The following is a 13,112-nucleotide window of genomic DNA, read 5'->3' on the forward strand; positions in this document are numbered from 1 at the left end:
GTCCACCAGCCCTGGTGTGCAATTCCAGGCTGGGGGATCAGCTCCAGCACTGCCTCACCTTCCCAATCAACATCAGGAGATTCTAAACCACCAAAACCAGCCAGTTTCCACAGCAACAGTTAGCTCCTGTAGCACATTCCAGTCTTATCAAAGGCTATCTATACGTGTGCTCCAGCCTGCAGTGACACCGGGCTGGGGACCCCAGCTTCACTTCCCAGATGCTACAGTTCTGGTGTCCAACACACAGAGGTGACCAGAAGTGGAAAGTAATAATTGATTTCCCTCACCAGGTACTGGCTGCAGCAGCCATTTCAGCACTGGCCTCTGCCCTCCCTCTCCCACAGGATCTACTTCCTGTCCAAGTTTTGGGAATTTGAAACAACAAATTCACTCCCTGTAGGGCACAGACACTTGAGAGCTGCTGGGAGCCTGTGGCATGCACTGGCCCAGGATACAGGTGCCTGCACCAAATTACAGATGATCATCTCTCACTGGAGTGAAATGAAGAAACACAAATGCAGGTACAAGTAGCTCAAAACTGAACTGACCAGACCCAAAATAAAATGACAGCAGCACAAGGGATTAAAGGCAAATTCTCATGATGTCAGCAGCCTGCAAAAACCGTTCAGGGTTTTGCTAAATCAATTCAAGCAGTGTTAAGAGGCATTTCTTTAATAACAATATAAATCAAAACAGTGACTAAAGCTGTGACTGAAATGTTTTAAAATATGCACTAGTTCCAAGCCAAATTTTGGACAACATTCCAAGGAAAAAAGTGACACAGGTAGGAACATGATATGAGAAGGTCACCATAGGACTTGAAAACACATTAGCTACAAACTCCAGCATCTTAACTCTGCAGACTTTGAGGCTAGTCACTAACAGTTGTGAAGGGCCCATGGTTCCAACAGCTTCCAAAAGGGCTCTGTCAGGATCTTGCACTAGGAGCATGCAGGAACATGGTGACAAATGACCTGGCAGGTAATCCACACCCAGCCTGTAACCATTTAGCACAGTCTGCTTTACAATGTTTGACTTTCAAACTACAACAGAAACTAGTTAAGACAAAACCAAAACCTGACTGCAACTTGATTTGGCACAACCTCTACTACAGCTGCAGGATATCCCTGGAAAAAACAACTCTGACCTTGCTCCCAGCCTGGTCAGACATGCCCAGCACAGGACCTGCAGGACAGGGGGGTCTGCAACCACCTGTCCCATTCTGAGGTTCCAGAGTGGCACAGCCACCACCCTTGGGATGCAGCTGGCCCTAAACAGGGATACAGAAAATCTCAGCCTCAACACCGGGCAGGAAAATGCAACGTGTTTTTTATCATGCTAATAAGAACACAGAATGAGAAGAGCTGCTGGATAAGAGCGGTAACAGAAGCATCAGGATAATCCACCTCGTACAAAAAAGAAAATTTGGAAAAGATATCTAAGTGCTACTGTAAAAAGAGAACAATCCATTCAGGTTCACTGCCTGTTATCTCTCCTAAAGGCCCACATCCAGCTCTGGTTTCAAGGCCTTCGGCCAGCCTCCCTGGTGCCAGGGGAAGTCTCTCCCTGTTCCTGCCCAGCTCTCAGGTCGCTGCACCTCCAGTGAGCACTGAGCAGCACTGCTGGAGTCCTGATGTCATGCCCACAACCAGAGAGGGGCTTCTGAGGAAGGAAAACACACCTCTGGCACTCTTAGGCCACCAGTGCCCTGGGAATAGCTAGTTTTTAACGAGCATGCTCTCATCTCCCACAAGCCTCCTAGAAGCATGACTGGTAGGAGAGGGTCAGCCCCAGAACTGTGGGCGAGAAGCAGTGCTGGAGCCAGCTGAGGCGAGGACGGGCACAGGAGAAGCCAGCCCTCCTGTGCAGCATCTCCCTGGCTGTAGATGCCAGGAGGCACTGCCACAGAGAAGGCAGAAGTAAGATTCATCCCACTCACTGGCTCCCAACCGGTGAGTCACCAGCACGGACACTGTCAGGGTCCAGGTGTGTCACCGCATTGCTGGGACCAGCCTACCCTGCCTGGAAAACCACACTGCAAGACTCTGTCCCACAGGGAACAGAAACAAGTGCCTCCTCAGGTCACAGTAGCAGGAGTGGTGTTTACTCACACATAGTCCAGGCCAGGCATGCACAACAATTTACCTGACCCTGAGGACTGAATGTTTTTCTATGGACACTGGAAATAAGCAGTAAAATAGTAAATGACCAAACTTGCCCAGATAGGACTCAAACAAACCAAACAGCCAGCAAGGATAAATGCAGAGGTTTTTCTGGCACCCACCAAACATGTGCCTCCACCACTTATCCTAACCAAACAAGCACAGGCTGTGCAATGAACGTGCTCTTCACTGTGGCACACAGCACCTAAGCTGCCCAACTCACCACTCCTTGGATCTGGTGGTTCTCCACCTCAAGTGTCCACCCAGCCAGTGGGAGGGTGTAAGCCTTTGCACTAAGACTGCATTTTAGCAAAGGGGTGGGAGAAAGGCACATATAAAGAGATGAAGTGAGACAGGGAGGTGATCCTGCAACCCTGAACTCTAAACAATGACACCATTCCCTTAGCTATAAAATGGAACTGCATCTACACCACTACTGTATGCTCTCAGTTCACTAAAGCAAGACTTATCCAAGACACAGCATTTTCAAGTTCTTTCAGCTCCACTGTCACAAACAATAGCCAAGCCAATATTTTATAATACCTCGAACATCACTGTACCAAGAGCAGAGGTTAAAGAAGCACATCCATTGCTCATCGCTGCACAGCAAAGCTGTTGCTTTGTTAATGAGGCTGAATCAGCACAAGCACAAAGCCCAAACTCACAGTTTTGTCCACTCACCGCTTCTCGCCCTTACTGCTCCCTTCACCACAAACAACAGGAATGGTCAACTCAAGAAATCTTTAAAGAAAGGTTAAAAACTCCACTTGTTTTTTTTAGGGAATTCATCCATTTAACACTCTGCTTTTAGACAAACTTGCCAGACTCCATCAGGGTCAGGATTCTAGACAAAGCTCTGGATTCATGAGACCCACACAGCCAATGTCACCGCTCACGGCCACCAAAGAGCAGGTTCCCTACCCTCCCTTCACACACACACCTCCACCACCACCCCAGCAGCTCATGCCACATACCTCTGACTTTCATCACCTTTCCAGAAGTTACTGCAATTCCAGAAGTTACTGAAATTCAACAGCCCTGCAAAGAGATGGGATGCTGTCCACGTCCACTGGTAGTCCCAGAGTGTACAAGAGAAAGCAGTATCTCTCTTTCAGCAGTGCAAATCCAGCTTCAACTCCCTCTGCTCAAGTAGAGGGTGGAGGTGCAATTGTCTTAGGGTCAACCACTGAGACCAGCACCAACTGAAGATCATCAGCACCAGCTGAAGGTGCTCAGCACATAACCAGCACCAGCTGAAGGTCCTTAGCACACTGATCAAACACCAGCATCAGACGAAGGTCCTTAGCACACTGATCAAACACCAGCATCAGCTGAAGATCCTCAGCACATATCCAGCACCAGCTGAAGGTGCTCAGCACACTGATCAAACACCAGCACCAGCTGAAGGTCCTCAGCACACTAGACACCCAACTGTGCCACAAGGGCCCAGTGCTAAAGAGACAGTCACAGCAGGCAGCCCCATAGTACATCCAATCCATAAATCCACATTTGGTTCATTTGAATAAATCAGGCTAAAATACCTCTGATGGGAGCAACCAGTACAGGGTAGTTTCCAGGCACCTGGGCTTTCTCCATCGCCCATGGTCTCAGCTTGGCCTCCTCTTTCCCACTCCAAAACCCAACCCTTCTGTGGGGACTTCATTTTTGTCCACATGGCTTCCAGAGCAGCACGCTCCAAACCTTACATCCAGTGCCACCAGGAAGAGGCCAAAAGCAGATGTTCCCCACCACAGCAATTTCCAATCAGACCATCCATGAGGGAGTTATCTCAGGACACCTTCTCCTGCACACTATTCATCACCCTCATCTCTACAAAATCCCACTATGAATTCGGTGTCATCATCTACATAATATAAAGATGCTTAAGGAGAGTCAAACTTTGAACTGCTTTCAATTAAAACCAACACAGATTACAGGAATATACTTCCACCCTCAAGCCAGGATTATTCAACACTAGGATCTGCCAAAGGAGAGTGGATGACACTGTTGTGCTCCCTGTTCCAAATTGTTCTGCTTCTTTCCAGCAGATAAACTACATGCAAACAGGAAAACCTGACTTGAGCTGGCAGGACACAAATACAGCCACACTGATCTGTGCAGTGAGGCACAAAAATAAGGTACTAATGGCAAAGCCCAACTCATTCATGAAGTGATTCCTCAGAATAGCCAGTGTTCTCACAACTGGAGATGTTTATTTCTATTACAGACGAGGTTCCTAAATCCTAGAAATCAGGATTCTGACAAACACCTATAGCCTGCCAGCAAGTAGGAATTATGGTGAAATGGAGGGAGGAAAAAAACCGAACAATTACAAATATACACACCAAGTCTGTTGCCCAGTCAAGATATCATCCAGCAAACATAAGACATCTCAATGCATTCCATAATCCATCTCAGAAATCAACTTTCTGGATTTGTTTTGTTGGGACTTTGAGTTGTTTTTTGTAGGTGTGCCTGTTTTTAACTGTTTTAACTGCTATTAGGTTCCAGACCTGTGCAATTTAGCCACATCTCTTATTTTAAAATTAATTACTAGTTCTCTACAGAAAACAATCCCTTTCCTAAGGATTTGGTTTTCATGTTTCTGGCAGGGCAGAGAAAAAGCCAGTGGAAGCAGGGGAAGGGAACACTCCAGCACTAGAAACTGGGCAGTTTAAGAACCCCATGCTGGAAAAAGTTGGCATGACAGTGTTTTGGATACTGCTGAGAGCCACAGTTCCAGTCCCAGGTAAACCCTGTCAGGTGTTAGTATTGACCTGGCAGCAACTCCAGTCCTGAGCTGAACATGCCAGCAGTAAAACCACATTCCTTCCTCCCAGTGCTCAAGCTAGGAGTCACCCAACCCATGCCACATTCCTCCCTAGCTTACCCAAAATAACAGTGTACACAAGATTACACACCACTTCTTTCCGCAAGGGACAGATCTGCCCAGCAGCAACTTCTACTGCTACAGTAAAACCCTCCTATTCAACGCAGTGAAATATTTAAGAGGAAGTAGCAGTGTAAGCAAAAGATGGAGAAATTTATGAAAGTTAATGAGCTTTCTCTGTTTACCAACACCAAAATTTAATTGTAATTAAATCAAGCTACTTCTGTGCATTGCTATCCCATCTACAACTTTCTGTTGACTGAAGTCGTTGGATAATCCAGCCCTCACTATTACAGGGCCTAGAAGTTTCCAGCTTGCTCAGGAAGTCCCAGTTTATATTGCAGAGTTTAATTTCGCAAAGGTCTTGGCCCCAGCCAATATTCTGGGACTGAGAGGTTGTCAATTCAGCCAAATCCAACAGAAATCAGTGAGCTACCACCAGGCTGCACCCACACCACCACCTCCAATGCAGCCTCTGGATGCTAAAGCACCTGTACAGGCAGCCCACCTCGCACCAGGAGCTGTCTTTGGTTCAGAAAGGATAAGTATTATATAACACAGAACCTTTCACTGGCTGGAGACACAACTCCAGCCTAGAAGCTGCAGGGGTGAACTCTTCCCACAATATCCTAAGGTGTAACACTGATTCCCTTCTGACAATGGTGGCACTCATACCATGCCTGGTGATATCTGCAAAACAAAACACAAAAAATCCCGTTAGAGATCTGTAAAGCCTAACTCCTAGTGCAAGCTGTGCCCCGGGGCCAGGTGCCTGCTCATCAATAGGTGTGGGGCTCACAGTCTGTGTTTGTTTCCAGGAAAATGGCCCCTGTGCAGGAGCAGAGGAAAACCTCGAGTTCCCATTTCCCATTCCACAGCGCCCTCCAACGGCCAGCCCTTCACATGAAACCCACGGCATGCTTCCCTTCCAAAGGCAGCAGCGCTAACCTGCACACCACCCTTAGAGCCAGGGGACACAGAGCCATCTCTGAATGGGTTTAGAGCTAAAACTAACATTCCTTGTCTGCACCATGTTCATACAAGCCTCCTTCAATGTCTTTATATTCATTTTATAATGAAACTAGAATTTACTTAGTGTCAGCACTAGTGACCAAAACATGCCGATAACTCATCAAAAGCTGTTTTAAAATGCAGGCTGTTATAAAAATCTATTGACCTCCTAAGAACCACAGCCTATTTTGATATTCTGCCACACAAGTAGATATGCAAGCCCTGTCATTTATGAAATACTTCCTTACCTGGACTTTTTAATCATCAATTAAGGTTTACATGCTATCCCTGAAGCTAGTGCACTTAGAGTCTATAAAAACAATTCAGGGTCAATAAAAAAGTCACTATTCTGAATTGCTTATTGCTAAGACACTGTCAGTGCTGTGACCAAGGGAGGCCCCTCTCACACTCAGCAGACTGAGACTTTTATGTAACTGGCAGAGCTCTCATTTAAAGGGTCTATGTTCAGTGGTAGTGACAAAGGGTGCATCTTCTCAAGGAACTCAAGTTTTTTTTCACATAAAGCTTCCAGGTTTCAAGAACACAGTGGGTTGGGCTGGAGCTCATGGGGCCAGGGGTACATCCCTGGGCAGACTGGCCCCCCACACCGCCCCTCTCCATCTCACAGCTGAGGAGCCACAGCAGCCCAAAAGCTGCTTCTCCAGCACATCAGGGCCCTGCTAGCGCTCTTCCAGTGCTCCAGTGCTGCTCCAGGAGCTGAGCTGGGCACCGGCGCGATGATGGACACGGCTCTGGAACCCCTCCCAAGCACCAGTCCCGGCAGGGGCTCCGTGGGGACAGCCTGGGCTCAGGAAACATCTCTGGCCGTGCCAGCACAGTGCGGAAGCCAGGTGAGCTGCAAGAGACCACACAACAGGAAACATCACCTGAAATCTAACTGCAACCATCTACAATGCTGACACTGCCCCAACAACTCAGCATTGCCAAAACTTCCAAAGTTTATGGTTTGCTTCAAATGCAAAGTAGAGAAATCTGGCCCTGAACTCCCACGTGTCACTGCTGTCACCAAGTCCAGGGATGGGGGGAGAATTGCAGCCCTTTTCCTCCCCAGTAAATCCTGCTGACTATGAGAAATAACATCTTCTCAAGGCCTTTGCAGCCCCATCTCATGGATCCATTAACATGACACTCGAGTAGCCGGAAGGAGACACCCTCAAGGGAGATAATTCCAGAGCAACAAACCCATCAGGAACATGTAAACACGAGGCACAAAAGCCAACCTCCCATATGCCTCAGTCTGAAACGGTTTGCACAGTTAATCCATCACAGCACAAGCTGCATTTCCCCACAGCACCACTGTGGCAAATCTTGGCTTATTCCTTACCTTGATGTCAGATCCAGCACAGGTGAGCCTCTGCTTTACAGGAATCCATCCTGTCCATAGGAACCATTTCCATCATACTCAGAGCTGCGTTTGTTTCCCTTTCCCCTAAGTGTGTCTCAGTAAAGCGAAGCACCACACAGGCTCCTGAGGTCCTGAAAAATCCTTCAGAATTCACTCTTCAGGGACAAGGCTTTGCCCAGCACAGCACACCAGAACTAAGATGAAAGGTTAGGCTACAGTGACCACACACAGAATTGTTTATTTTGAGGCATATGAGATTGTATCTCACACATCGAGATATTTTCAGGAACATAAGATCCTTTTGACAATTTCTAAGGCATGACAAAATGTCATCTCAGTAGGAAGCTTCTAATTCCAATTGACTCAATCACAAGTCACAGAAGTTGAATAGAACTTGAAAAGAAAAGAATGCTGGAACTGCAGAGAGCAGTTTCACATATGAACCTCTTTTCCCCCAAATATTTTAAAGTATAAAAAGACACTCTTCAAGGATCTTTTTTCTAAATTTCCCTTTTTTATTAAAGCAAATAAGTTCTGAGGAGCTGCAAGTTTTGCTTTCATCCAAGGACACTAAGAAAGCAAAATATTTATGGATTTGTGTGGGCAACATCTGACTCTCAAGAAACCCAAGCTGAAGCAAACAAGAGGTGCACTTCATTCACAATTATCGTCCACGACGAAGGGCTGTAAGTTTTTATATACACTGATATTTAGAGATTGCATGAAAGCATCTAAGCTTTCAGGAGCCTGTATAAATATTATTTCACAGAATCACAAAGAGGCTGAGGTTGGCACAAGCCTCAGAAGGTCACCTGGCCCACCCCCTGCTTAATCCAGAGCTGGCTGCTCAGGCCTGCGTCCCCATGGTCCCAAACAGCCCCAAGGATGGAGCTCCAATACCCTCTGGGCAGCCTGGCCCAGTGCTGAGGTCACCCTGACAGTGAAGAACTGGCAGGCTATGAATCTGATTTACAACTCATTTTAACTAATTAATATAAAACACTTTACAATTCAGGTTTACAAGGAGGCTGATCTATGAACACAACATCTGCCATGAAAAACTGCAAAGGTTGGCTCATCCCCTGTGACTCAGTGAGCCCCAAATCCCCAAAAGGCCTAGTGTTCCACCACATATCAGAGTCCTTGGGCAAAACAGAACAATATTCACATGGAAGGCAGCCCTGTGAACCACAGCTACCCACAGAGATGAGTGCAGGCCCATAGTCTGCACACGCGCAGCCCGGGCCTGCTCCACGCCCACCACACACATCAGCTGTGCAAGCAGGAGGGAAGCTTGTGCCTCTGGTCTGCAGGAGATTGCTGGTTCTCTCCCTCTGGAGAGCCACTCAGCAAGTCCAGCTTGCATGTAAATCACTACACTTTCCAATCAGCAAATGTGCCAGGAATGGAAGCACTGCACAAGGCCAACTCAAAGCCCTCCAAAACCCATTTACAGCAGATCTGCACACTGCATTTCAAACCTAGGCAGAAACAAAGGAAATGAATAGGCTGAATATGTCCACATATGTAACTCAGCCTCTCACAGCTAATAGAGCTCTGCTTTCCAAAAAATGATGAGCCAAGTCCAGGCCAATGCTAGAGGGAAGTCATTACCCACACAGGCCAGCATGCAGAGAATTGTCAGCACACCCTCCTCAGCCCACTTGAACTTCACCTTTACCACAGCTTTCTTACAGCCACCCTCCTGAGAGCATCCTCCCCTCCACCCATTACTAGAGACTCAACAGCGGGTCAGGCTCTCAGGGTCATGAAACTACAGCCCAACAGACTGTAAGTATCACCTGCACCCTTCTCCTTGCCACCCCTCCCTCAGCCCCTTTTCCCTCTTTCTTCCATCCTATTTCCATTTGTGTACTTTTAAATGGTCACTGCTCTTCCTGAGAAGTGTCCAGCATCAGCAGATGCACAGCAAAGCAGGAAACAAAGCACAGTCTGCTGTCCCTCAGGCAGTGTGGCTGTGGTCATCACTGCAGCTGTGACATCGGTCACTGCTGAGAGACCAGAGCCTTTCTTTTCCCAGCAGCTCCTTTTCTAACTGCTTGGTTTTACTTTGGGAGATGACTGACAAACACATCTCGCCCACCGCTCCACAGGCCAAGTCCCCAGCACCTGCTAGGGCTGAGCATCATGGCAGGAACAGCCCCTGCTGTCCCAAAATCCCTCCACCTCCAAGCCAAGGTGAGAGCAGCCAGCAGATTTCTCCCTGTATCCATTTCTCTTTAGCATTCTGTGCAAGTACCAGCATATGTCGAGGCAGGAGGCAGGGACAAAAGACACAGCCAAGCGCACGCACAACAGAAAAGGCAGCAGCCAAGCTCCAGCATGATGTTCCCAGCCACCTCCCTGGGACCTGGCAGGGTGGCTCCAGGTTTCCCTTTTCCTCACAGATCACACGTTCTAATAAAAGCACAAAAGCACCTCCAACCAAATGTCTTGGAATGCCCATGCTGGGACAGCAAACCCCACCGCCTCTGGCTGTTCCCTAAGCCTGGGCAAAGCCCCCAGCAGGCCAGGAGCTGCAAGATGAGCACAGGACCGGGCAGGATTACCGCAGGCCCTCCGGCAGCCCCGGAGCAAGTAGGGCCCTGCAGATGGCCCAGCAGTGGGCTCAGCTACCTGCAGGGCGAGGCAATGCACGGGAGCTGGCCCAAAGCTGCTTGGGGACTGGTGCCAGCCAGGGCTGTGCTCACACGAAGGCTTATGGGAACAGACCAGGGAGGAGAAGGTTCTCCTCTGCTGTTGTGCTCGCTATCTACATCACCCAATGCTCCTGCAACACCCTCTCCTCTCCCCTACCTTCACACACATACAGAGCATTTGCAATCACTCCGCTCTCAGCTTTATAATTTAACAACAGAATGACACCCCCCTTATCAAAACACCCACTCCTGCCCAGGAACCTCCTTCCCAATGAGAATTAAACATTACAGTCATCCAGACTGCCGCTGAAATACAGCAGGTAAGAAACACTGTCTGTCGGCTTCACAGGGAAGATATTTTTAATGTTTCTTCTAAACCACAAACAGACTGGCACATCACCCGTTGTGTTCAACCCCACAAAACCAGAAGCAATGCTATTGTAATTACTATTCACTCCTGTAAAAATAAAATATATACGTGCGCTCCTAACAGCCCTGAAACCACAGCCCAATAATGCAGCCTTGCCCATTGCTGATGCTTTATGATCCTGGCTCTTAAGAAAAGGAACACCTGACCAAGGCAATGAAACAAAAAGGGCATTAAGTAAGATTTTTAACATTCACCTAAAGTAAACGGGACTGTTCTAATGCTTGTATGATTAGTTTGATTCTGCAGAAGACATCTGCTGATAAAGCCGGCACGCGGTGATTAGTTATCGCGGGTCCTACCCCACTTATCAGCTCCATCTGCATTGGGGCCAGGCTGTGTATGACACGGTACCCGGCGCACCGGCCCGGCAGCTGCCCCGCTCCGGCCCCGCGGCCGCTCCCCGGGGACAGCGGCAGCGCCGCGGGGAGGAGGCGGAGAGGGGCGGCCGCCCCCGCCCGCAGCACCGCCGGCCGCGGCTCTTTGTTCGCCGCCGTCCCGGCCGAGGCACCCAGAGGCTCCGGACGGCCGCACCTGCCTGGGGTGCGGGCAGAGCTCCCCGGGCCGGGCCACCCCCGGGCAAGCGGCCGCTGCGGGAGGGGCGCGGAGCCCTGCGGGGCGGGCAGCGCTTGGCCCCGGACCGACCGTCGACCTTCGCCCAGCTCCCGAGCCCCAGCCGCGGCTCCCGCCGACGGGGCCCCGGCACAAACCGAACCCAGCCCGTCCGCGCCGACCCACCTCGTCCTCCGAGAGCCCGTACACCGGTTCCGCCGCCGCGGTCGCCATGGAGCCGCTCCCGGGCCCGCCGAGCCGCCCGCCGCCGCCACCGCCTCCTCCGCCTGCTGCTGCTGCTGCCGCTGCTGCTGCCGCCGCTGGCCCGCGGGCGGCGGAAGGCGCCGGGGGCCGTGGGCGGGGCCGCCGGGGGCCGGCCGCGCTGCCTCCGCCGCCCGGGCCGGGGCTGAGCGCGGCCGCAGGGACGGGGAGCGCCGGCGGGGCGGGGAGAGCGGCGGGCCGGCCCAACGGCGGCGGCGGGCGGGGCGCGGCACAAAGCGCGGGAGGAGTCGCGGTCCGCGCCCGCACCGCCCTGAGGGACGGCCGTGAGGGACGGCCGTGAGGGGGCGCGAGGAGCGGGCGCGCGGGGGGCGCGAGAGGCGCGAGGGGGGCGCGAGAGGCGCGAGAGGGGCGCGAGGGATGCGCGCGGGGGCAGCGGTCGCGTGTGGCTGGCGCCCTCCTGTGGGCGGGAGCGGTACCGCAGGGCCTGGGCTGCGAGAGCGCTCCCCGTGCGGCACCGGGCCGTGTCCCGGGATGTGTCCCGGTGCGGCACCGGGCCGTGTCCCGGGTGTGTCCCCGCGCGGGATCGGGATCTGTCCCCGTGCGGGACCGGGATGTGTCCCGAGATGTGTCCCCGTGCGGGACCGGGCCGTGTCCCGGCTGTGTCCCCGTGCGGGACCGGGCCGTGTCCCCGTGCGGGACCGGGCCGCGTCCCGGGATGTGTCCCGGTGCGGGACCGGGCCGTGTCCCGGGATGTGTCCCCGTGCGGGACCGGGGCGTGTCCCGGGATGTGTCCCCGCGCGGGACCGGGCGGGATGTGTCCCCGTGCGGGACCGGGCCGTGTCCCGGGATGTGTCCCCGCGCGGCACCGGGCCGTGTCCCGGGTGTGTCCCCGTGCGGGACCGGGCCGTGTCCCGGGTGTGTCCCCGTGCGGGACCGGGATGTGTCCCGGGATGTGTCCCCGTGCGGGACCGGGATGTGTCCCCGTGCGGGACCGGGATGTGTCCCGGGATGTGTCCCCGTGCGGGACCGGGCCGTGTCCCGGGTGTGTCCCCGTGCGGGACCGGGATGTGTCCCGGGATGTGTCCCCGCGCGGGACCGGGCCGTGTCCCGGGGTGTGTCCCCGTGCGGGACCGGGCCGTGTCCCGGGTGTGTCCCCGTGCGGGACCGGGCCGTGTCCCGGGATGTGTCCCCGTGCGGGACCGGGATGTGTCCCGGGTGTGTCCCGGTGCGGGCCCGGGATGGGCAGGAATGAAGCCCCCGCTGCTCGCAGCTCTCCAGAGCAGTCGGAGGTGGTCGCTCACTGTGACATTTCTTCCCTCACCATCACGAGTTTTAGGGAAACCAAACGCTGTGGGCACTTGGAGTGAGGGCACTTCTGGGCAAAATCAAGTTCCGCTTTAGCTCTAAATGAGCTTTTGATTTGTTTTGTGCCCCTGAGCTGGCTCTGCCCCCAGCCGTGCCCCTCCCTGCGCTAATCTCCTATTTATGATCTCTGGCAGTGCGGTGGTGCTTAAGTGGAGGCTGTTGAAGGAGTTCCATGGCAGCGGTGCCCAGACACGTTTATGCTCTGCTACGTTTGCCTTAGTGTGCACAATGTTCCCAGAGGCACGTGTGGCTACTGGCACGGGACAGATCTGTCACCAGTCAGACAAGTGCCACTGGCTCTGGCTTCAGCAGCCCGCCTGTGTGTGCTCAGGTACTTTGTACAGCCTTCTGTTTCACAGAGCTGAGCAGAACGGGGAAAAGGAGACCCCTTTTCTGGAGACATTCCACAGCACTAGGCCAGAAAGTGTTTTTGCAGGCTTTCCAAAGCCCTTTCTGG

The 13,112-nt window shown here is 52.3% G+C and overlaps 1 protein-coding gene across 3 annotated transcripts in view; it reads right to left on the reverse strand.

The window, feature by feature from the left end:
- Window positions 1-11,413, reverse strand: part of LOC140680233 (E3 ubiquitin-protein ligase NEDD4-like) — an 85,396-nt gene extending 73,983 nt beyond the window's left edge. For all 3 annotated transcript variants that reach the window (XM_072923050.1, XM_072923049.1, XM_072923048.1), the window contains exon 1: window positions 11,255-11,413. In XM_072923050.1, the coding sequence (XP_072779151.1) occupies window positions 11,255-11,302 (48 nt within the window). In that variant the 5' untranslated portion in view covers window positions 11,303-11,413. The remainder of the gene's footprint in view (window positions 1-11,254) is intronic.
- Window positions 11,414-13,112: the final 1,699 nt, after the last annotated feature.

This window comes from Taeniopygia guttata, chromosome W (genome assembly GCF_048771995.1).
Source record: "Taeniopygia guttata chromosome W, bTaeGut7.mat, whole genome shotgun sequence".
NCBI classification, from domain to species: Eukaryota; Metazoa; Chordata; class Aves; order Passeriformes; family Estrildidae; genus Taeniopygia; species Taeniopygia guttata.